This window comes from Rhipicephalus sanguineus, chromosome 6 (genome assembly GCF_013339695.2).
Source record: "Rhipicephalus sanguineus isolate Rsan-2018 chromosome 6, BIME_Rsan_1.4, whole genome shotgun sequence".
In the NCBI taxonomy this organism is placed as follows: Eukaryota; Metazoa; Arthropoda; class Arachnida; order Ixodida; family Ixodidae; genus Rhipicephalus; species Rhipicephalus sanguineus.
This window is the reverse complement of record NC_051181.1, coordinates 31,014,625-31,040,629: the sequence shown is the minus strand read 5'-3', so window position 1 is coordinate 31,040,629 and position 26,005 is coordinate 31,014,625. Positions and strand designations below refer to the sequence as shown.

Below are 26,005 nucleotides of genomic sequence, written 5' to 3'. Positions count from 1 at the left end.
ACGTTTCTTTATTTCGGAGAGAAATGAGCGCGCCCGTTCTGAAAGCTGGTCCGTCGCCTCGTACGCACTGCACTACACCAAACCCATCTGTTGCGCGAATAAGCGATTATGTGTTTTAATCTGATTCCCTGAGATAAACCTCTACAGAATACTGTCCGTATAAACGCACCGACATCAACACGATGCTCGCGAAGGATGTGGGAGACTGTACTTCGCCAAGTAGAGATGAGATCAGCTGATTTCCACCGCCTGTACTGCGTCAAACATCGCAGAAAACTTTTCTTTGGCGGCTGGTTGCACATCAGGGTACGTTTGGCTGCTGTATGATGCCGGCAAATGGAAATGCACTCGGAAACGCATCGTTCATTGTTCACCTCTGTCTCCGTGCGGGATGCGCAAGCCGTCGGACGAGAAACATAATTCCACACACAAACTGACTGTGACTGCCCGCGAGGGTTCGCTTAAGGTCGTGCACACGTATACACGCGCATTATACGCGAACGATGCCTCTCATATATGCAAAATTATAGCGTTGTGGCCGATCGTAAAACCGTCCAAGATAACGTGAAGTGCATATATAAAGCCGCGGAAGTCCACCAAAGTCGTGTGGTGCGGTGGCGTAGTGGTTACAGTGTCCGCTTGTCACGCGTTTGGCCTGGGTTCAGATCCCCGTGGTGGAGTGTGTGTGTTGATACATGGTTTGTGACTCTCTGTGCAGTGTTCATGTGATGTGTAAATGCATATTCATGAGTTGGAAGGCTGAAAAGAACAAAAGAAAAAAAAAGGAGGAACACTGCACGATCAACTACATTGTAGAAGAATTTTCTTTATTTTTCTAAAAATTTGCGAAAACTACCACATATATTTTGACCGCATATTGAGCCGTATATAAGCCGGACAGATTTGACCTGAAATACCGCTTAACCAAATCGACGGTATGCGTTACTTTAAGCGGTCACTTTTAAACGGCCTTCTGGCAACGAGGTGGCCTCGTATATGGAAGAGCCGCATAAACTTAGGCCGCATAAGAAAGAGCCGCTTAGCCAGGGGCCGTATAAGTAGGCCGCCTAAAGAGCCATTTATAAGCGTCGAAAATTTGACCTACTTTCCGCCTTATATGCGTTGTTTTAAGCGGTCGTTTGCTAAGAGTGTACGTTAGATGCCAATACTATTTTTCGTGATTTAGGGTTTTGTATGTTCCAGGATTCATTTACCAGAACGGTTATTTTGAGATACAACTGGTGTGATGATTTCAAAGTTCCGTATGTTGCGTTTTATTGTACCGAGGTCTTCTACAAGATATGGAGAAGCGTGCAGAAATGTATATATCCCTAAAATCTTCAATGAACTACCGCAAGAGATTTTTTTTCGGCTACATCAAAAAAGCAGTTGAAGAAATAATTCTCTGAGCTGTGAAATTACATTAGGAATGGTCTACCTCTATGTTACATATGCTCTTGTCCCCTCTTTGCTCCATTTTTATTTACTGTCAGTAAACAAGCACTGGAGTCTATTCTCCGTCTGTTCGTTGGCAAAAACAAAAGAAAAGTTATTTTGTGACCGCGTAACCACATCGCTGTATCCGGCTCTGCCAGGCCTAGTCACACAAGTCTTCGGAGACTTCGACAGGCCCGTTTCTTTGTACTTTTTGTGGATGTGTACAATAAAGTATTATTATTATTATTATTGTTATTGTTATTATTATTATTATTATTATTATTATTATTATTATTATTATTATTATTATTATTATTATTATTATTATTATTATTATTATTATTATTATTATTATTATCTTTTCTTCCACTTCGCGTTTCTTCAGCTATGAACACCAGTCACCTTCTGGTTCATTCTTTAAAAAAATTAAAACCTTTTTTCACCAACTACGATCCTCACACGTGGGAATTGACCATGCTGATTCCCTCTCCAGTTTTTCTTTCCTGCAGACGACAAGTAGCGAAGTTGGCACCTCGTGACGTGAAGTCACTCACAAACCCTCTCAACACTTCACGCCAAGGATGATGAGGTTCCATAGATGATGATAGATCCACCTATCACAAGGTTGGCCAGCCTTTATGAGGCACTCATTTTGGTTAAGACAACTTGTCCGTAACATGAAGATATAATCCGTGAAATAATTGAATCTTCTGTGGTGCTGGGTTTCAACCCCAGGGCCCCACGCTCCGATCTCTGCGTGTCATTTTTACTGGCTAAATACCCATGCTTGCTGAAGTTGAGCGTATCTGAACCGTATGAATGTGTTGGAGAGGCGGTACAAAACATGTGTAAACTTGTGTCTTTCTATGAAGGAGTCAGTGAAATATTTCGTGGCGGTGGGCAAACGGTACCAACTCAGCAAACGGTACCAACAGTGACCAACGGGACAGGTAGAAATACATATACTAGATTACATAATGCACTTTTATAGATGAAGAATAGCACACAGATTATTGATCAAACTACACCACTGTCCACTAACATAAAACGTTGCATGGCCGCAGGAAATCCGCTTCATGGCACATCTTCTTGAAAATAATTCCTTTAACATTGGTCTTGGAACTCGGCACGTTGACCGACACGTCGAACGCCGTAGTTCCTACACCACTGTAGTCGGCGGCAGTCAAACGCAGCTCATTGCGCTTAAAGAGCAGTAAACAGGCTCTAACTTTACACCACCCGAACGATCTCAATAATTCGTTCACAAGGTCGGGGTGGTCACATTTTGCGAACCTCACAGCGTTGCGTGCCACACAGACTCTGCATTGCGGAACACCGCGCCCCTCTCCGGTGCCTGTCCAGTCTTCCTCGCTCGCGAAGTGACGTAATGTAGCCCGTGGGCAACAATACGTAGCACTGACTTCGCCGATTGGTCCGCTGCACTACGGAACGGCGCTTCGGCCGGACGGTGATGCAGTTTTGGCTACGCAGTCTTCGCGCGGAATGCGGATTGTTTAACTTACCGGTGCCTGGCACCGCGCCCTCACCGCGCGATACGAGCGACACGTGGAGAAAGTCTTGTTCGGTCGTTCGCTACGCGCCGATGACGTAATCGCCGACGTCGTGTTACGTTGCCAATGTGGTCCTAGTCACAACGACGGGCTACGCCTACCCCTCTTCGCGTCGGTGAAAGGTGATGAGGCCGACCGAGAAACCGAAACCAGCCGCAATGGTTATTTTATGCCCTGTAATTTCAATATTACAGCATTACTGGCATTATCCTTGCGGTAGCATATTAGCATCTTACAATTGCGCAGTTCTCTCATCATTGCAAATGGACCGCAGTGTTGTGCACTGGTCCTTCACGGGAAGACAACAGTGATTATGTAGAAGGTTCAGTTCACCCTGTGTGCAATGTACCTTGCTCTTTATTACCTAAATACCTGGCAAAAATAGGTTGCGTTCACTTATATGTGGTCGTTGCACCTCAAGGGGCTATACAACGGTTTGCCATTTCTTTCACCCAATTATCTGTTGTTATTTATTTATTTATTTATTTATTTATTTACTCATTTATTTATAGGTACAGCGATTTGTTACCATATCTTAACAGGGTGGGTTTTCATACAAGCGTAGAAGCATGTAAGCGTAAACAAATTCAAAGCAATTGCACGCATTATTGAAACTGTAGTAAATAATTCTACAAACGTTGTCAGCAGAGTACTCATACGAAAATACATCACATACATATTGATAATATACTTGCAGGTATTTTACGAACGTTGCATGGGATAGCGGATCTTTGAGTGCACGCTTACTAGTTGCTCGTGAAAGAAATCTCTACTCACCGCCACAATCCGGTTGCCGGCAACGCTGAGGAACGATTTGACGCAGGTGTACACGGAACACACTGGAATTTTCAGCTTCGGGTACGGAGAGTACAGGATTTTGTTTTCAATGCGCCCCTTCAGCAGCGTCGCGTCTGCACACATGCGATTGAAAATATTCAGGGAGCAAGTAACCATGAATGAGAAGTAAACTTAATTTATTTTCTGACTCATCGCATTGAATTTTGTTATTCTGGCGTTGCAGTCGGTGTAGCGCTAACTACATGGATGTGCAACATCGTTCCGTAGCAGCAAGATGGCAAGTTGGGCCACTTGGTTAGGACATGGACAACGCGAAGGAAAACCAACAACACAGCGCCGTGTTGTTCATTTTCCTTTATTTTGTCCGTGTCTAGTGCTGCGCTGTAAAAGCTCAAGATGAACCGTTCCTTAGCATGTGACATGCGCTAATCATTAGATCACCAGCACTAGGCTCGCTAAATCCATGGCTGTGGCTTTGAGAATAATACGCTTCATTTGAACAGGGATATGATCTAGCCTTGTTTTTAGTAAGAGGCGCACAAGTTTTTGTTTTTCGAATATACCAAGATTGCCTACGCAAACCTGTTACGCGTGCCATCGCGTTCCGTAATGGTGTATCCACACGACGGACCGAATCCGTCTTTTCCGCGGCGAATCCGTCTTATCCGTGCCGCGTCCGCGGACGTCGCGGACGGAAAATGCCAAGCTCTTTTTCGCATTCGGATTCGCGCGGAATAACACAACACATTTAGCCGAAGGTGCCATTGTCGGTCTGGCAACAAGCGCTGCTTTTTCTTTTTCTCATGTCTTTCTCGTCTGGAACTCCATCTTCAACTTAAAAAGAAACTCTGCGCTATAGACGGAAACATATACTTTTGCTAGCGATGGATGTGTTTTCGACTTTCAGACTGCTCGCACCATCTAGAGAAGAAAAGAACAAGCAAGCATTCGCACATTATTATGACCTCTGAGATTCGGTAGCTATCGCAGATCACCGAGCTCATGTTCTGCCAACAGAGGTACTCGCTAAGCCTACAGCTCTCAGAAAACGAGTACGGCGCTTGGAAACAGTACCGAATTGTCATGAATACGTTGCCGGCGAAGCTTGAGGACACAAACCTAAAGCCGACACAATCGTCAGTTTGGGACTAACAGCCCACGCAATGCGCGACGAAGAGCTTAAAGATTCGAAGCGGGCAGCTCTCGCTTCAGACAGTGCCGCCATGTTTTTTTGCTGCGGCGCGTCCGTCTACTCGCTTCGTCCGTCGTCTGGATGTGCTTTCCAGCCGCATAGAGTTTCCTAAAATTAACTAGAGAGAACTCTGGCGCTGCGATCGTTCAGCCACCATGGGAATGATGGGTAGTACACGGATTTGCCTAGTCTTCGTACTTGTGGGCTTCGAACGCACTTGTGGCTTTGTTTATTGCTGTGTTTTGGTTTTCTTTCGGATAAAAGAATGGATCGTTGTGAACTTCGTGACGAGATTTAAATTGGTGAGCCAAAAACGAATAAAGTAGTGAAGTGAAACTGCTGACCTTTGCTGAACTTCGTCTTGCTAAAAAGCGGATGCAGGCGACGCGTAGCCAAACGGAGCCGAAAGAACGAAGTTTAGACAAAATCCGTGTACTACCCATCATTCCCATGCTGGCTGAAGCGTCATGCGTTGGAGCTCCCATAGACACTAGCGCCAGAGTTCCCTCTAGTAAGTATTGTAGGAAACTCTATGTCCAGCCGGACGGGCGGCGGAACGATCGTCCGCGGACAAGATTTCCGCGGATAAGTCCGTCGTGTGGATACACGCTAAGCAGCGCATGAATGTGTCGGAATATTCTAGAATATTTGCATTGTTTTCACCAGGTGCGGAATAAGGTAAATGCATTCTGTATTCCTAATTCCTCGCTAGCACTCCGTAATTGGGCGATATATTCTGGGCCATGCCCACAGTGCCTCCATGTGACGTGATGCGACTGAGAATAAATTATTATGACACTGCATTCCCTTGACATTAGGCATAGGCCCTCGGTAAGAAATTTCGGATGTGCAATATAATCACCTGCTGTCACGCGATGTCACAGCCGCTAAAGCGCACGACGTCAGAATAACGGAGTAACACCTCGTTTACGCGCCTGACAAAACCCATTTCACGAAATAGCCGCCCAGGAATTTTTCGGGGGGGGGGGGGGGGGGGGGGCACTTGCTGAAGGCCTTGACTGTTTTTGAAAAACACCTATTTGCATTACTTATTTTCGGTAAAACACCCCTCCATCACAATATCAGAAGGGGGCCCTAGGGCGGGCCTGATGTTCACAAAGGTGAAGAACTCGTACTGCGCCCATGACCATTGGCGTGCGCATGGTTCCGCATTACGGGGAAAGAGTGTCACAGACTAATGGTGTAATCCTTCCCCTTCTCGCCACCTCACTTCATTGCAAGCAAGGAGGCGAGGAGTTCGGATTACGAAGTCATGCTGCTTCCACAAAACGAAAGCTCACTCGCCAAATCTGCATTGCGCATTTCGATTAAATATTGAATTCAGCTATATTCGTGCACTCAGTACACGGAGACTACACGCAGGCACGTTCCTATGCTGGCCGAAACAGTTTTGCGCATAAGTAAACAGTTTCACGAAAAGTAACCGTTTCTTGATTGCTTTGCAAGTTGCTCGTTTCGTTGAACTTCTAAACCTCTCTCATATGCAACGCAGCATCAGACGTAGTACTAGATTCTGCGGCAGCAGTAATATAGTGCGCATTGCCCGATCTTTGCAATCGATGTTCGCTTTAGGAAGAGCAACACAAGTGAACGTTGCGATGTAACCCGGCTTTATTTTATTTCACTGTTCTCCATATACATACGAGGTGGTACCAAAATGTTCCCAGACCGCATATGTTGCAGCAGAATTTGCGTATCAGCCGTGGTAGCTTTGCCAGTAACGTGCCCAGCTGCTAAATTCCAAAACGCGAGCTTTATTGCCGGCCGCGGCGGCCCCTTTTTGATGGGGCGAAATGCGAGAAAACCCGTGTACTGGAGAGATATAAAACCACGGGTGGTAGAAATGAATCCGATGCCCCCATTACGGCGTGCCTCAAATCATGTCGTGGTTTCTGCGCGTAAAACCGCAGAAATTATTTTTACGTGAGCGTACACACGCGCATCACTAAAGCCTACCATTCGGTAGTGCAACTATGTAATACGTCATGCAACTATCCTTTTCGGAAAAAACACGGCCATTCTTCTGCGACACAAGTGTCATGTCGGCGATTATGTAAAACGGCAACAATGTAATCTTTATGATAATGGGAAAATATACCAAAATTAGCTGCCGAGAATTCTCAATGGTTTCCGCGCATTCATGCGAGGTTCATCAACAGAAATGACACTTTAGGGTCATTTAGAAAGTGGTCACAGCGTAAGACATTGTGATCGCGCAGCCGTCACGAGAGTCATCGCGACAGTCGGCAGTGACAGCCATCTCTGCCTGAAAGCCCAGCGTATGTTCCGCACGAAGAAGGCCAAGCATGTTCTCGCCACGACATCACGCATGCTTGTCATGTTTTTCTGGCGAACACGACATCATGCATAAGGAATCGGTTGCGAGTAGAAAGCATTTAAGCCGCGAGTTTTACTGTAAATTTCAAGCCCCTCGTAAACCAGTGCGGACGCCAAAGTCGGATGGTAACCTGACACGAAATTGAATGAACTTTGCATGCTGACAAGGAATGTTGTGACGAATGTTTGCAGAGAAAAGATGACATAAAACTAATGTATTTGACTCTTTGTCTAGAAACTAATCGTGCCTCCTTTTCCAGACTTATCGTGATAACCATTAGAGAAATGTTAAGCTGAAAAAGCTGTGATGTTGGAGATGTGTACGGCGAATATGACGACTGCGACCACGTGCAGTATGAAAATATTCAAGTGTCCGGCGCTGGCGGATAAAAAAGCAAAGTGGTTCTCCAGCTCGGCATGTCCGCACCGAAGCGGACGCTTATGTTCCGATTCTCCCAGCTTCAGTTCACTGACGGCACTGCTTTTGTACTTTTTGTGACGTTGCGTGATTGCTAATTTGTGTCGCGACAGAGGGTTTCTGCAACGCTTTGCGGCAGTGTTTGGAATTTTTATCCGAAACGTTTGGTGTCGACATTCGCCATTATATTCAGCACCACCGTCATTATGCACTTGCTCTTTAGAAATGTGCATGGAAGGCGCAAGGCAGATAAACCAGGTTACTTACTTGATCGGCCCCCGGTCATGTTGGAACCTTTGATAAACAATCAGGATGACCCTCTCAAGCCTCTCTCCAGCCTAGACAAGGAAATTCAAATAATCACGTTGTCGTAACACATAACGCAATGCATGGCGACAACACAACAAAAGGCATTGGCATGGATCTTAAAACTACGTCTCAAAGGCAAGCCTGCCAAAGCGTAACGGCTCAGATGCCAAATTCATGTGCAAAATGACCAATTGGCCGAACACGCATCTACACCTCTACTCTTACTGATGATGTGCCTTATCAAACGAGGCGTCGACGTCAACACGAGTGGTGCGAAAAATTACCATCATGTGATGAGGTTATCCTATGACGTCACAGGTCACCAAAATTTGTGATGTCATCATGATGTAATTGTGACGTCACTTAATGGGACGTTACACGTTGACGTCATCACATGACATCGCTGCGTGGTCGTGAGCGGATCCCAGAGGCATTGCAAAACCACGTGAGGTGCGCACAAAGCTTTCATTGATTGGGGGGGGGGGGGGGGAATCGATACATTCAACTGAGAAGACAAAGAAGGTGGTTTTCGCCTTCGAATCGTCTTAGGCATCAGGGACCATGTGACCTTTCACTTTTCATAGTTCAATAAACGACAACGGGCAGCCATAACAATCGCTACGGGTGCAATCACCAACAGGGCATCTACAACGTACAAAGGCAGGCCGAAGGAGTGCTCAGTCACAAGTAGTACTGAAGATGCGTCCTGCATTACTTCGCGGGGGTAGACATGTGATGAAAAGCATACCACTTACGTGACCGGCGGGAAGGGGTGAAGAGGCGTGGACCACGCCACGGATGGTGGCATGGACTCGGGTACAGAAACGCTTATAGAATGGTGATGATGTGGTACATACCATCATCATCAAAATGTGGCGCATACCCACAACGCGGGAGTGGCCAGTGCATTACATTTTTATAAAAATCCTCAAAAATGCTGACAAACTTCATTCAAGCGGTTGAACAAGGAACAAGGCTGACGATGAATCCTGTAAAACTGTTCGAAAAGTAGTACAGAAAAATCACACTCGTAATCTGTAAGTTAATTACCAGTGAAGAAGAAACAGTTACCATTGCAATCGCGCGAAAGCGAAATAGCTACTCGCTCGGCACACATCGGCGGAGCGATTCCATTGCGATTATATACCTTTTTTTATGCCTTTCGCCGCCATTAGCCATCTGCCATTGGCCGAAATTTCGGGGCCGCAACGATTTACCAATGGCAGATGGCTAATGGCGGTGAAAGACATAAAACAATTCATCGAATAGAATCGCAATAGAATCGCTCCTCGATTCCGTTGCGGTTGAGTAAGCCTATCTAGCGGGTGAGAGGTTTCAAACGAGAAAGTAATTAATATCAGCGTATGACCGAGTCCGCACAACGGATCCTCAAGTAGTATTTCCTTATAATGATAAGAGGCGACAGAATACAGCGAACTGATGAATTCTCTCTGGTATATGAATCATCTCTGGTAATAACATATATGCAAGTGCTTCAGGCTTGCCGTCATGAAGAAAAAATTACTTTCTGCCTCCGCATCGCCGAAAACCAAAGGGATGGAAGGCACTCGCGGAATGCAGCCTCAAACTACGCATTTACGACGTAGGCTACATTCTGAGGGTGGATGCGATCCGGATTCTCGGCGTGATGATCGAGTCGAGTGGCTCTAACAACGAGACAGTGCTGCGACTCACTAACGTGAACACGGCTATCAGACTAATAAGAGTGGTCAACCGGCAGCAGGGCCTCGGAAAAGATGACCTCGTGAGATTGGTGCATGCATTCGTAACGTATCATTTCACTTACGTCGGGGCCATTCAGAACTGGCAAAGATAGGAGGGGGATAAGCCTAACGGATTAACCAGAAAGGCAATCAAGAGAGCTCTCGGCCTTCCTAAATACACACATAGACGGAACGCTTACTTCAACTACGCAGGCATAACACGTTATAGTAAATAGCGGAAGCGCGAGAGGCCCCGGTTCGCCAGGCTCTCTACCAGTTAGGCCGGAAGACACATCCTACAGGATCTGGGCGTTCCTCCGACAATAGTCAAAATCAAATTCTGCAGCATCCCTCGAGAGCAGCGGACCCGATCCCACGAAATGTCCATTCGCCACACAGCGTGGGAAGACACCGGGCGCGCTCGAAAGTCCTCCTGGAAGAGGCTCGTGAAAGGGCTTCCGAGAACAGTTCCGCCAACCGACGGGCCTTCGCTGCAGTTAGCCTGGACGACGAAAATCAAGTCACAAACTTCATCTAGATTCGAACGACGTCCTCTTATATCGGAGAGCAGGCTGCAATAACGATGGCCTTATTGGGCGACAACAGGACGAGAATCTACAGTGGCTCAAGATTAGCCGTTAGGGCATTTGCCAAAAGAACCTTATCCCAGCATGCCTTAATATAAAGGGAAGCTGAAGTGGTTTCAGAATTCGGTAAAACTTTGTTGTCAACAAGGACCAACACAATTGTCGACGATGGCGTAATTTTTTTCGCTGTTCAGGCAGCAGGAGCTTTAATATACGCGAAAGAAAACTTCGTCTTGCTCAGCTCACGCGAATGCGCCGAAAGTGTGGGCGTGGAAACGAACTCACCGGAACTACGTCATAGTCGATAGCTTTGGCGGAGCCGCGCAGCACTGTCTTATCTCCAACCGTGGCCTCCGTGACTGGCTCCGGCTGCGCGCGTTGGTGGAACTGATCGTGAAGGCCATGCTTCAACAGTGCTGATGGTGCCGATGACGCGACACATTGAAAATGACGTCACCGCGTTCGCTCAACGTCACCGCGTTCGCTTAGCATCTCAAGAAGCCTTGCGGCTGTGGCCGCTCTTTTTTGCCAAGCAATGCTCTTTTCGTTCACTTCTGTGAACTCTTACATTGATTTTCGAATTGAGCAGGGATCAAACTATGAATGCACATTCCAAAGTCTTTTTTTTTTCAAGTGCTTTAGCTTTCCTTTAAGGACACGTCTAGCGAGGAGAGTAAGCCACGCAGTCATCTGGTCTAACGCTGTCACCAACGATAGAGTGTACTAGAACAGGGGAGTGCTCGGAACGAACTTCGAAAAGTGAAGCCCAAACAGGGTCAAACCGCTTGCAGCGCTGCGATCGGTAGTCTGCAATGTGTCGTCGTTTAAGAAATGCGCGTGGTTCCGCCAAAGTGGTGCAGTGGTAGGATTCCCGCTTCCCACTCAAAAGGCCCTGGTTCGAATCACAGCTGTAGATGGTGCGTTTTTATTATTAGTGCCACCTTTTATAGCTGCATTGGTTTTCCTTTGTTTCTTAAAGCTAGCTTCAGTTGCTAAGTGTTGCTATCGGCAAACTGAAGTCGACGAGAGAAACCGCGAGAAGACCACTTTTATCACCAGACGCACTGTTTGAGATCAAGGTCATGCCATTTAGCGTGTTATGGACACAGTGCTGGCTGCATTAAAGTGGCAGACTTGTCTACTTGGATGACGTTGTCATCTTAGCGTCCAACTTTGCCGAACACCTCCGACGCCTTAGAACTAGGGGCGTGCGTATAGTGATATTTCATCTCGAATCGAATTCGAATCGAATAGTGCCGAATAGTGGCCAAAAAATATCGAATATAGAATCGAATATCGAATACAAAAAATATTATTAATAAGTGAAAGAAAGAACGTAGAAATGAAATCTGCTCATGCCCTCGAGCATATAACGCGGTGTGTTACTGCTACCGAAAGACTACAACCTGTCGTGCGGAAACACAAATTGTTCCACATGACCTGGCTTCAGGCACTCTCGCCGTGATGTTACGGTGTTTCCTGCAGTTGAAAACATGCGTGCACTGGGTACATCAATAGCAGGGATGGGAAAGTATCGCAAAGCAATTTTGGCGATAAAATGCAGCTCCATGTTCTTTCCAGTATTTAAAAAGGTCATCCTTCCTTAGGATTAGGGGCTCACTGAAGTATTTTTTGAACCTCTTGACTACAGCTCTGAGCTCAGTGTGCTGGTCACTTTTTTACGCTAGCTGCTCGACAGCCTCGCTGGCCTTCTTTACTGGAGCCCTGACGTGCGGAAATGACATAATGTTTAAAATACACATGCGCTCGCTTTTGAACCACGATAACGAGAAAAATTTTAACGGAGAGCCCACTGTAACGACGTTAGCGTTAGTTTTAGCCACCACTCTCTAACCAAGTTGCACCTTTGGCCTTGATCGCCGTTTAGTTATTCTTGCTATCGAATTATTCGAAATTTCGAATACTAGCTATTCGAAATTTGGACCGAATTATTCAATTAGGCAATATTCGATTCGAATTCGAAACTCGAATATTAGCACACCCCTACTTAGAACAGTACTTCAGGCAATTAGGGCATCTGGCCTAACGCTAAAACCGGAAAAGTGCCGATTCGCGTACGACGAGCCCCTCTTCTTAGGACACGTCATGAGCAACTCTGGAGTCTGCCCCGATCCGTAGCAGGCAGCCGCCATCACTACGTTCCCGTTACCAGCCGACAAGAAGGCTGTGCGTCGATTTCTCGGCCTGTGTGCCTATTACAGGCGGTTTGTCAAAAACCATGCGCGCATCGCCGAGCCACTTATTAAACTGACCAAGACAGACGCCGAGTTCAAGTGGGAGACCGCGCCAGTCGCAACATTTCAAAAACTGAAACGACGCCTGCAGACGCCTCTCATACACTCTAATCACGGTAACGTTTACGACAACATAAAACACAAGTTACTTATATTTTATAGGTTACATGGCTGTTACAACAATTTAATCTTTGTGTTTTTTTCATTTCCTTCTCCCATAGAGGTTACATTGACAGTAGCGTGCCATTTTAAAAGCTAAAGCACCGCGATAAGCATTGCAACCTTTAGATTGTAACTTATAAAAGCGCAATGATTCATCCGTCAAGGGACCTACACTATGAGTGGAAGTTTATTGATCAATGTGTCACATCGCTATCTGTCTTGTTCAAAGCTGGATGTAGCAATTGAACAAGGGTTAATGTATACACATAACGAGTCTTGATAGCAGAAAAGCGAATCATAAAAGCAGCGATTTTACATTGCGGTGTACTGAGACAAGCGATGGTGGGGTAAGAACTAAAAGTGGAGTTCAATAAAGTGAACCCGCATCCAAAACACGTAATTTAAGAAGTGAAATAAATTCCGCACAGATATCGGCAGAAGCACAACATCGAAATACCATCTTATGTTGTTTAAATGTTTTTGCTAAACAACTTCTTAAGTTGCTATTATATCTATTTTGCTTTTAAGCCACAGGAGTAATTGATTTGCCCCCGTGAAGCTTCGCTAATAGCGGAGAAGATACGTGAGATGGTAAATGGCGACACAATAAAGTACTGTGAGCACACGACAACCGACAAAATTCAACTAACGATGCGATGGAAAAACCATTCCGTGGCGCAAGAAAAATATTTTTCTCGTTAAAGTTAACTGGCCGTATAGTACAGCTAACGTCAAGGGACAACGTAGCACCAAACACGCTTAAGTATTATCAATTCGCCAACACGGGAGAAAAAAATGCCACTAAGTTCACAAAACACAGCGCGACGGCCGCTCCAGTGATGGCGCATAGAGAGATGTGTGAGCTCACGGTGAGTCACAAATGTGGCGTCCTCCTGGCGCCACTACAACTTCATCGAACCAGGGACGGCGTCATCCCTCCTCGGTTTTGCACAGCGTGAGGTGTATGCCGGGAAGAGCATTAGAATGCGAGGCGGTTGGTGCGGTGGTTGAAGCCGCGCTTCTGCTGCTCTTTGTTTCATACATTTAACCACGTGTCGCGCTCCGCGCTTTGATGACGTGCGTGCTCTAATCGTGTTTTGTATGTGAAAGGCGTGTAACTGGTGATACAGTAAGGAAAGACACTCGTAAACGTGCGCGATCCGCCGCAAATCAGCCACGAGGCAATGCAGCAGGGACAGGTTCAGTGCGCTGCGCGGCCGTTGCAACGAGCTGCAGTGCTAATTGTTCCCTTGTCTGACAATGACAAGTGTCGAGCGTGTTGCATCCGTTGTTACGTTGGCCGAAGACAGTGGTAAATGTGATCTACCGGTAAGCAATGTTCTCTATTCAGTACGTTATTTGCTCGTGTATATGTGTTTATGTCGCATGTTTACCTGAATTTATGCTCATGCTTACTCTACTGTAAGAGATGGGTATAGCGTCAGAAAAATAAATCATGTCATGTTTTTATGCAATGCATTTTTATCGGTAGTATTTGCTCTGCACTTGATTTTACAAGACGGGTGTTTGGGCCTATATTATCAAACATCCGACTTAGATCAATTGTTATCATACACGTTTATGTGAGAAGCGATGAAGGAAAGAAGTTTAACCTTTCTGGCTGTCATCGTCTTGGTACCTTGAACGGGCTTAATGAAGGCTGCAGTCACGATATGAAATAGTGTAGGCTAGAGGTGTGCATGGGCTCCGGGTAGCCCGAAAGCCCGAGCCCGACGCGGCCCGCGGGCCGGGCTCGGGCGGGCCGACGTATTTTCACCTCGAGCCCGGGCCGGGCTCGGGCTACTTGGAGTTTTATCGGGCCGGGCTCGGGCCCGGCGCGAAGCCCGACTCAAGCCCGAAATATAGAGAATGAGCGGGGATTGTTTTCCAGCAGGTATACAGCGCCTTCTCCGCGATCGCCCTTTACCGCTTTTCCTTTCCATTCGCTACTTTAAACGAAAGGGGAGCAGGTAAAGGACTGCCTTTGTTGCACTCCGACAAACAGAGAAGTAACACCATCTGAGCTAGTGACGGCGCCACGCGACTGTTCGCGTTAGATTTAGGGCCAAATCCCATATGAGTGAAAATGTACGCGACAGGGACGGGCGACCCGAGGTAGATCGCATTCCTGCAAACTGACGCTTGCATTGGCATACCCCATACACGTGACGCCTTTCGCGAGCGAACTCCATTGTTGCTGGCATGAGGACGTCTACTTGCTTGCTGTTTTTGCACGACAATTTGTAATCTGTGTAATAGAGACTGTTCGACGTGTGTCGTTTGATCACATTTGCTATGCTCAATAAAACGCCAAATTACCGGAAAACGATGTTTTGTTTTCGCAGCGAACCTTCAAAAAGCCGGGTCGGGCCAGGCCGGGCAGGGCCCGGCCCGGGATTGCGCTTTCATACGTCGGGCCGGGCCGGGCGGGCTCGCGGCCCTTTGCAGTCGGGCTCGGGCGGGCCTTCGACAAAGTCAGCGGGCCCGGGCCGGGCTCGGGCTCGGAAATACGGCCCGTGCACAGCTCTAGTGTAGGCGGCATCAAAGTATCCCAGATCAGCGTTGCGCAGACGAGCACTGAGTGCGCAGTAACTCGCTCTCGATGGCAGTCTGGGCTTTTTGTCATGCCTTGGTCGCAGGATGATATTTCGTGGCTTCTGTACATTGTGTCGGCTAATTCAACTTCTCGCCATACTTCAATTTCAGCTGCGGTAGCTTAAAGTGCACGGGTGATAGTTTAAGACGGTAATGCTAGCCTGCATTACCGTCTTAAACCATCACCCGTGATGAATGCCGAGGAGTTGGTTGTAATCACCGGCATTCATATCTGTAACGCAAAAAAAAGAAAGAAAAAAAACTAAAGGCAGATAAAAAAGAAGACGTAGTGTGACGTTGCGCGTGCGCGCCTGTCCAACGGGTCTTAGAATGTTTCCTTGCAGTAAAGTCAGTTGTTGTCTAGCGCCAGTACTGTTTACGTGTTCTCACTTATGTCTGTGTAGTTAATTTTTTTTTTTCGCGCTAGCGAAATGAATGTCAGTGAGTGTTTACGTACACGAAAGACAAAGAGATGGCATTATATAAAAGCGCGTTTTAAGTGTCTTAAGGGAACCACAGCATTCTTCCGTGTGTTGCTGAAGGTAAAAACCCGAGGCATCGCGCCGACTAAAGTACTAATTTAATACACACACACAAGGACGTTTATAACTTGAAGAAATAAAATGTTAAATTCAGTGCATTGGCTGAGCACGTTTCAGGGGGACACACAATCTACTGGGGGAAGGCACGTGTTCGCGCTAGAGAAAAATGACTGTCACAATGTGTTTGTCTTGAAACAGACCAATCCGAGCACTCTCAACACGAGCGATAGCAATCTACCTTCAGCATATGCACGCTGCCCGCGTGATGTATGCAAGCGTATACAAAGCGAACACTAATTGCACACGTCTTCATTTTACCTGTGAACAAGGCTCCCGTATAGGAGCCTTGTTCACAAGTAAAATACACACACACACACGCATTGTGTGTCTGCGTGCGTGTGTGTGTGGTGTGTGTGCGCGCGTGTGTGTGGTGTGTGCGTGTGTGACTGTGTGGCGTGTGCGTGTGGGGTGCGCGCGTGTGTGTGTGTGTGTGGTGTGTGTATTTGTGTGTGTAGTGTGTGTGGTGTGTGTGTGTATGTGTGTATGTGTATGGTGTGTGCGTGTGCGCGCGCATGTGTGTGGTGTGTGTGTATGTGTGGGGCGTGTGTGTGTGGTGTGTGTATGTGCGTGTCTGCGCGCGCGCGCGTGTGTGTGTGTGTGCGTGTGTGTGTGCGTGGTGCGGTGTGTGTGGCGTGTGTGTGTGCGTGTTTGCGAGTGTGCGCGCGCGTGTGTGTGGTGTGCGTGTGTGTGATGTGTGTGTGTATGTGTGCGTGTGTGTGTGTGTGTGTGTGTGTGTGTGTGTGTGTGTGTGTGTGTGTGTGTGTGTGTGTGTGTGCGTGTGTGTGCGTGCGTGCGTGCGTGCGTGTGTGTTAAATCTTTTCTCTGATCGGCGCACTGCCTCGGGTTTTCTACCTTATCCCGGTATCATTCCGACGAGGCGGGCTTCCGTCAAAATTCAACCTTCTGTGCGTTCAACTTAACTTGAAACCCTACCACAAATATATGCTGTAGTCATCTTCGTTCCATAGTTGCACTCATACAGATCACAATGTACGGCATTCAAAATTCAGATTACCTGAATTCATGCTCATGCTTACCCTACTGTAAGAGGTGGGTCGTGCCAGAAAAATAAATTGTCGTGATTTTACGCAATGCATTGGTGTCAGGAGTATTTGCTCTGCGTCGCTCTATTACGTTTATCTGTGTCGCTATCGAAACCGGGCAGCTGAGGATGATATGTTATGCAATGAGCGATACGCTGTGGCTTAGAGTTTTCAGATAGCATGAATGCCAGCAATCGTGCAAAGTAGGAGTCCAAAGGGGGACATGGTCAGTGTGGTTGGTATGTCCTTCGATGTTCTTATTTCTTTGGGGTTAACAATTTGTTCTCTGGCAATAAGATAACTGTTTTTTGTTCTTGTTCTCTTCTAGGGAGAAAGCAACGTGTCACTGTGGTCAGAAAAGATGAATCAGTATACATCTGATGTAACTGTCAAAGCCGGAATGTTTAAAGGTACGTAGACAGCACAAATGATTTTTTTTTTTGCCATATTCAGTGCTTTGCGTTGAAACTGTTTACAGCATACCTCGCGCCCAAGGCATGCGATGAGGATCTCCTATCAGGCAGCTTGGAAGCTTGCTTTACGTTGCTTATGCTTACGTTCGGTGCAGCCGAGGTTATGAACTTTCAAGTGGAATATACCCCTCGTGGAAAACAGTTAGGTACGAATATATTCAAGCTCCACGTGAAACGCTAAGTATGATCACTGAAAAATGTTAATTGTAACATTTCTGTTTCTAATCACCTGGTGTCGTGTTTATGCCACAAAAGTGTCGCTTATATTATTGTGTTACTCACTCTTGTGCTAAGCAGAAATAAATTACATGTAGGATTAACGTGCGTTTTCAATTCGGAATTTTTGTTTCCCGATAATCGTATTACTCAGGATACTATATTTCAGGAGCGCTTATGTGTTGGTCAAGTGACACCCCTTTCTTTTTCTTTTTTCTTTTTTGGTGGGGGGAGGGGTTATTACGTGTCTCACATTGCATGTTTTCGGCAGTTGTGTGCAATGTGGCAATAACCGTTGCGATAGTGTAAAATAACGGTTCTCTCCTTTTACGATCCACTACCCAGCAAGGAGATTGCGGTATCAGCAACTGACATACTGACTGATGAAACATGATGGTGCGTGCAGCAAGAGAGGGTTTGACTGCGGATCCCGACCACTTGCTCCTGTAAATTTGTACTAATCACAGGTGAAAGCAAGCAGGAATGCTTTGAATACCGGCGGCCTTCTATCAGCTAGACAAGTCGCTCAATCAATATTCATAAAAGTAACCAATAAACTTATGTGTATGAATGACCATCACGCTAACTTTGACGTCTTCAGCTTTGAAGGTATGAAAGCAATAAAATATGCATTTTGTTTGAATGGTGCATGTTCTTTTTTTCAGACAAAAAAAAAAATCTCGTAGTTTCAAAATGCAATTACGTGTGACATTCTGGGCAGAGGTTTCCGTTTTTAAAACTATGCTACAGTTACCTGTTGAACCATTAAATTGAACATCACCTGAAAAAAATAAAGAAAGCGCATTTGGGTTTCAGCAAAGGAGGAAGCCGGAGGAGTTCCACGTGTATTGTTATACATACTGCACGTATGTGTTAGTGGTTTGAGTGAGTTAGCAGAATTACAAAAAGTTGGTTGATCCCTCCGTCATAGGAATCGGAATAACACGAAAGTAAAGCGTGCCCTTACAGAAGTAACTGAATGTTTACTGTACATTGATATAAGATAGTTTGCACAATATATATTGACGTCTGGCAGCTAATGGCACCGTTTGACGTGTATGCACCCACTTCGATGATTGGTGGTACATCTCCATCTCGACGACCAACGTTCATGTTAAATGGCTAAACAAACCCTTGTGGCAGCTGTAGTAGTTAACGGTGAAAACGTAATCAGAGAACGAGCTGTGATATCCAGAAGAGCGTCGCATATTGGACGCAGAACTTGGTCGCCATCCCGCGGTATGTTAGAATGTGATTGAACACCACGGGCGGACTAGAGGGAAACGCAAATCGCGTCGTTCCGCCCCAGTAGCCCGGCTGCGATTTTTCTCGGGGCGAGCGCGTAAGCGGGGAACGCGGCGCAGCCAGGTGAGGCAGGCGCGCGTCGCAGAGCTATTTTTGGTTTGGATTAACTTGGCTTGATGCTATGAGCGAGGCAGACGCTTTTATGACGCTTAGGTTGAGGTCGCCACCTCGCGGCGCGTTAAGGCACTGGCAAAATTGAACTTCTATTGAAAACGCGCCCAATGGGATGGACGTGTGACTCGTTGCCGGTGCTAATCGCGGAGGCCACAGTAATGAAGAATTACTTTACGCTCCCAGAGGGCAACACCACCCCTCCGACTGGAAGAGTGGTAGAGATAAAAGGCGCGTTTCTAAAGCGTCGAGAGTCCGTGACCGTGGCGCAGTGGGTAGCGTGCCCGGCATCTGTTGTTGCGGACCGAGCGGTCGTGGGTTCGATGCCCGTTGACGGAACGTCTTATCTTTGCCATCTGATGGTGTTAATTTTTTCGACGTCATTTCCGTGATGGAAATACGTCACTGAAGTCTTGGTGGACCCCGGCATAAAACACTTTCGCGTTAAAAGCGCCAGGCCTGCGCGTAAAGCCCAGCACAGTCACAGCGAAAGCTGGAAGAGCGGCATTTTAGAGCTCGTTATAAACTCTCTTGTGGCTACTAATACAAGTACACTAGCAACGTACCCACTACGCCAGAAATCATAATTTTTGTCAAGTTAGGAAGCACGTACCAAGACAATATTTGCCATTCTTTGGAGAAGCGAGGTATCATCTGTAAGGCATTATGTGCACTTTGTTGATGCGACGGTTGATGACGATGAAGAATTATGGCTGAGCTCTCTGTAATGGGCTGGAAGCTTTGAACGACCCAGTAGTTACGTAATTCGCATTGTGTGATGCCCGGTCGTTATTTAACTCTGCCCCCACGCTTTATAACATACGTTAACGTGACAAAGAAAGAGAGAGAGGGAGAGAATTAACTTTATTGAGACCCTGAGGAAATGAATCATGAGAGCTTTATGGGCTTCCTTGGCAACCAAAAGAAGTGCACTTGCGAGGAATCCGTGGAAGCCGCTAAATACCTGTAAGGCATTATGTGCTCTTTGTTGATTCCGTGCCTGATGACGATGAGGAGATATGGCAGAGCCCTTTGTATTGGGTTGGAAACATTCAACATAACATTCAGTTCGGCAGCGGTGTGTTCCTTGGACGCAGCTAAACCCGTCTCTTGCATATTTGCAGCGGATCGCTTGCGTGGAGTGCTACAAATACGAAGCAACCCACCTGCGAAGATACCTCGTGGTCACTGGTCAAGGGGGAGGAAACCACAGGCATTGTTTGCACCAATGAGCCTGCGCCTACCGTTGCCTGCCGATAAAAAGGACTCAGCGTGCCTTTCCCGAGCTCAGTTTGGCAGCGGTGTGTTCCTTGGACGCAGCTAAACCCGTCTCTTGCATATTTGCAGGTGAGAATACTGCTTTTTTCGTATTACCTGCTTCTAAAACACCGCTGCCGAACACAGCCTTTGAGTTTCTTCTTTTCTTTTTGTACCTGTGGGTTGTACATTGTGAACCATGTCTAAAGAAAGCAAGGAAATGGCGAAGCAATTCGAGGAATTCCGCAGGGAACTTCGCCTTGAAATTTGTTCTCTTAAAGAGAGCGTAAAGTATTGATCGGACACAAGTGACAGTGTTTCTGAAATTCCGAGAGATATTAAGGAGCTCAAGCTTCACATGAAGAGGCTCATGGAAAATAATGTACAACTTGAGCACAAAAACCAGAGACTGCGGGATAGGATTGACGAACTTGAACAGTACCAGAGGTCGAACAACATTGAGGTAAAGGGTCTGCCTGATGGTTGTAATGCAACTGCAGCTATCACGGCTATTGGCATGAAACTGGGTGAAACCATTGATGACTTGGATGTTGGTGTTTGTCACATGGTCGAAACATCGAAAGGTCGAGCAAAGAATCTCATTGTTCGCTTTACGCGCCGTTCCAAACGCAACGCTATTCTGGCTAAAGCCAGGAAGGCTCGACTGACTACTCAGTCCCTCGAGTACGATGGGCAATCAAGACCCATTTTTGCAAACGAGCACCTAACACGCAAAAACAAGCAGCTGCTCGGCGCTGCCATTTCCCGTAAAAAAGTTGTTGGCTGGAAGCATGTCTGGAGCAGCAATGGCAGAGTGCTTGCGCGTCGAGGGGACTCGACACCTGCGATGCACATCGTATCACTGGCAGATGTTGATCGCATGACTTCCTTAAGTCCAACTGCAGGGCCTGAGACTGAGCAGTTGCACGCATGAGCGGCTGCTTGGGGCCAAAGTTTCTGAATTTTCGCTCTGTAATGCCTACACTGGGGTCCGCTGACTACATGAATCCTGAGCAGATAAAAGGTTACATCGGTTCTCAGTTCCTATCTTCCGGTCTCGTTAAGTGCTTTCATATCAATTCTCGTTCAATGTGCAACAAATATGAGTTTACTGTACTGGTGAATCGCTTCGGCTTCTGCTTTGATGTGGTAATGATATCTGAGACATGGTATGCAGATGACAGTGTGTTCACATTACCGATGTATCAGACGTATTTTGTTAACCGTACAAGTGGACGTAGAGGCGGTGGTGTCTCGGTGCTTGTTCGTTCTGGTCTCGAATGTCACTTGATTCGTGAGTTTTCTTTTATGTCTGATAATTGCGAAGTGCTCTCTCTTCGTTCCAACCGCACCATATTTTCTGTTATTTATCGTCCTCCAAATGGTGTTGCATCGGAGTTTATGAATTGCTTAGATGGTCTTCTTCAGTATGTCAATGAAAATAATTACACTATTTTTTGTGGTGGAGACTTCAACATTGATATGTTGCGTGATAGTGCACTGCGATTTGACTTTGATATCACGGTAACTTCTAATGCATGTGCACATGTGATTACTTTGCCAACTCGCGTTACACAACAGTCGGCGACACTTCTTGATACATTTAAAACTGACGTCGAATTATCAATGACAAAATCTGGTGTTGTTTGCTGTGACCTCAGCGATCATATGGGAATATTTTTGTGGGCGCTGAAGCAAACGTGTAAACGTCCATTACAGTGTGCTCGATACTATCAGTCAATAACTGATAACAGCCTTGAGTCATTTCGTGCTGCTATACGGAATGCGTCATGGGATGACGTATACTGCGCATTAGAAGCAGATACTGCATATGAAACATTTATTAATAAATTTAAAGCACTATACTCTGAGCATTTCTCTATGAAGAAAGCATCACGACGAACGAAAATTCGGAAGCCCTCGATTAGCCTTTTTTTGCTTCATCGCATCAATGTCAAAGACCAGCTTTACAAAACATTTATCAAAACTAGAGACCTTTCAACGCTATCGGAATACAAGGCATATAGAAATAAATTGAACAAGGATATAACAGCTGCCAAGACGCAGTATTATGCGGACATTTTCCAGCGCAGCAGTGGCCGTAGCGACGCTCTCTGGCGGCAGCTATCCACTCTTCTACATCCTGGATGTAGAAGTGAAATACCTGATAAAATGATTTGCAACGGAACTGAAGAGAGTGGTCCTTCACTTGCTAATTCTTTCAATAACTCCTTCCTTGCGCATTCCCAGTCCACTGGTAGTATAGATGCATTGAAATTTATTTCACCGAGTGCCCATGGCAGTGTTTTTCTTTCTCCTGTTGATAGCCATGAAGTGGCCACCATATTTCGTAGCCTTAAAAACAGCACTTCGTTGGACGGAGACGACTTACTGATATTGCCTGTTAAACATGTTGCCGACCTCACTGCAGCCCCACTGACCCACATTTTTAACCTTTGCCTTACGACGTCCACTTTCCCTGTTCAAATGCAAGTCGCTAAGGTCATCCCGGTTTTCAAGAAAGGCGATAAGAATAACGTTGCTAACTAAAGGCCGATATCGCTACTTCCTGTTTTTTCCAAGGGCTTAGAAAAAGCTATTTTAACACGTCTATCCAGTTTCATTGAGCGACATAACGTTATGACGCCATTTCAACACGGTTGGTTGGTTGGTTGAAAAAACTTTATTTGGGTCCTGCAAGGCACGGTTTCAGGAAAAAAAGGTCGACTGAAACTGCGTTACTGGCGCAGAAAGAATTAATTCTTCGAATGAATTCGAGTACTTTTCTCTCATCACAAGAAAAAATACAAAACAATGTCATTTGTAGTTGGTTTCGAACTTGCACGCACCGTAACGTCACACCTTCGACCACAAGCATTGTGTCGTTCAATTGTGGTCTGCCCCTAAAATGATATTTAGGAAGAGCAGGTGATTGACAGACATTCTTGACAGATTGACAGAGCGCACGCGACGTCTTTGGCTTCGGTCACCGCAGTTGTCACGTTCTATAAGCAGCCATGTACTTGAATTATTACAATGAGCCAGCGCGTGTGTTCCGAGAAGGACTTTCCATGTCACGTCTTCCGCAAAGGTTCGCATTTCTCAGCGTACGTGGATAGACGGTGTATTAAAACCGCACAATGAAGCACGAAAAAAACAGGAGGCACGCGCAGCAAAAAGTGCGACAGAATGGAAAGCCGTACTTCAGTTGCTATGGCACACCTGACTGATCAAAGCATGCGATGAGCGTAACCTCCTGGAATGCGTCGAAGAAAGAAGAGCGAAAGAAGAAGAGGTTCAGAGCGGTGGCCGTATAATATCTCCTGCAAGTCGTTTTGTGTAAACAGTATACCGTATACTGTACAACGTAACCTCTATTTTTACGTGGGAACGCTCGATATTGTGAACCGGTACTAAAGGTTATTCCCGTAACTTGTATTTGAAAAGTAAATTGGTGCATTTTAATAAAGATTAATTTTGCAAAGGTTACTAGATTTTATTATAGGTACACAAATATGTGAAAATGTGCACCTTTAGTAAACATTACCGTGCTTAGAGTGTACTTGCGCATTTCGACGAATACGCTGACACGGAATACGACACCTGTGCAAGCAGCGTAGGACTCGGCGCCAGCCTTGTGCAGAGGACTGACGTACTGAGAAGGGTTATCAGTTATGCTAGGCGGTCCTTATCCAAGGCGGTAGCCAACTATTCCCCAAGACAAAGGCGTGTCTTGCCATCGTCTGGGCTACATCAAAGTTTGACCCCGCCTCTGCGGCAGACCCTTCAAAGTTGCGAGCGACAACCACGCCTTGTGTTGGCTAACTAAACTAAAGGACCCTTCAAGTCGCCTCGCACGATGGAGTCTGAGACTTCAATAAATCGACATTACCGTCGTTTACAAGTCCGGACGTAAGCACTCTGACGCCGACTGCTTGTCCCGCGCACCAGTTGATCTGTCTCTGTTAGACGATCTCGACGAAGACTGCTTCTTGGGACCCATAAGTGCCGACGACTTCGCCGAACAACACCGAAGCGATCCGGAGCTGAGAAGCCTGGCAGAGTATTTGGACGGCAAGACCACTGTCGTACCCAATATATTCAGGCAATGATTGGCGTCATTTTTCTTGCTGAACGATGTACTCGTAAAGAACTTGTGGACGGTCCGAGCCAATCACCTTGTCGTTGTACCTTCAGCACTGCGACCAGACTTTCTGCGGGCCCTGAACGACGATATGACAGCTCGACACCTCGATTTTTCCCGCACACTCGCGAGGATGCAAGAAAAATACTAGTGGCCACGCCTTACCGCCGGCGTCGCTCATTACGTGAAGACATGCCGGGAGTGTCAATGACGCAAGACACCTCCGATTAGGCCAGCGCCCAGCGGCATTTCTTCTGCCAGTTTATCCACCTCGTAGACCCTTCCAGAAGATCTGAATGGACTTGCCGGGGCTAATTTCGGCGTCGACGTCCGGCAGCAAGTGGATCGGAGTACCCACGGACTACCTCACCCGCTACGCCGAAACCAGGGCTTTCCCTAGAGGAAGTGCTGCCGAAGTAGCGAAGTTCTTCGTCGAGAACATCCTACTGCACCACAGCGCCCCATAAGTCCTTATCACCGACAGGGCTACGGCTTTTACAGCTGATCTAATGCAAGTGATTTTGCAATACAGTCAGACAAGTCAGCGCCGGACCACAGCCTACCACCCACAGACCAACGGCCTCTCCGAGCATCTGAATAATATAATCACCGACATGCTGACCATGTACGTCGACGTCGAACCACAAGACGTGGGACGCCATCCTTCCGTACATAACATTCCCTTGCAACACAGCAGTTTAAGAAACAAAGCACATGACGCCGTTCAAGCTAGTTTACGGAAGGAGCCCCTGGACGACGCTTGACGCCATGCTGCCAACAGTCAGTGACGAGGACAACCTGAACGTTGCGCTCTACATCCAGGGCGTCGAGGAATCCCGACAGCTCGCCCGCCTACGCATCAAGGATCAGCAGACGGCCGACAGCTGGCGTTACAATGCTCGACGACGCTTCGTGGAATACCAGCCCGGCGACCGTGTCTGGGTCTGGACACCGATACTCCGACGTGGACTCACGAAAAACTTTTTCGGCCATACTTCGGCCCATAGAAGTTGTTTCGACGTCTTGGAGCTCTAGACTACGAGGTCATCCTGGACGGCATCACGAACTCGTCCACGAAGTCGTCCATGTCGTGCGCCTTAAACCGTTTTATACGCGTTAGCGAGCCTGATGACTCTACTTTTTGCTTTCTTTTTAAGGCGAAAACCTCACTAAAGACGAAATTTGACCGTTGGCGTCCCGCGTCGGCGGTGGCGTCACGCGTCCTGCGGTGTCTGGGCGAATGGTGGACAAAGGCATAATCACTGGGTGACGTCACCATATTGCAAAAATTTATGACGTCACAAATTCTCTGCGTGACGTCATGTTACGTAACGTCACATAATGCCGTTGTAGCGCCCTGCTTTGGGCAGCGAACAAAACCGGAGAGCACGCGACCTCAAGAGAAGAAAGTAAAGACGGCGCTTCGTAGTGTCCAGTGAAGCCCCGGC

At 46.8% G+C, this 26,005-nt stretch overlaps 2 protein-coding genes across 2 annotated transcripts in view; one reads left to right on the top strand and one right to left on the bottom strand.

Annotated features, from left to right (window-relative positions):
* LOC119397166 (probable 4-coumarate--CoA ligase 2) overlaps positions 1 to 8,060 on the bottom strand; it is a 223,229-nt gene extending 215,169 nt beyond the window's left edge. The window contains exons 1-2 of the mRNA XM_049416471.1: positions 8,042 to 8,060; positions 3,786 to 3,919 (exon numbers count right to left, since the gene is read on the bottom strand). Of these exons, the coding sequence (XP_049272428.1) occupies positions 3,786 to 3,919; positions 8,042 to 8,060 (153 nt within the window). The remainder of the gene's footprint in view (positions 1 to 3,785; positions 3,920 to 8,041) is intronic.
* The window catches only part of LOC119397802 (uncharacterized), a 312,440-nt gene that overhangs the window by 85,783 nt on the left and 200,652 nt on the right, over positions 1 to 26,005 (top strand). The window lies entirely within an intron of this gene.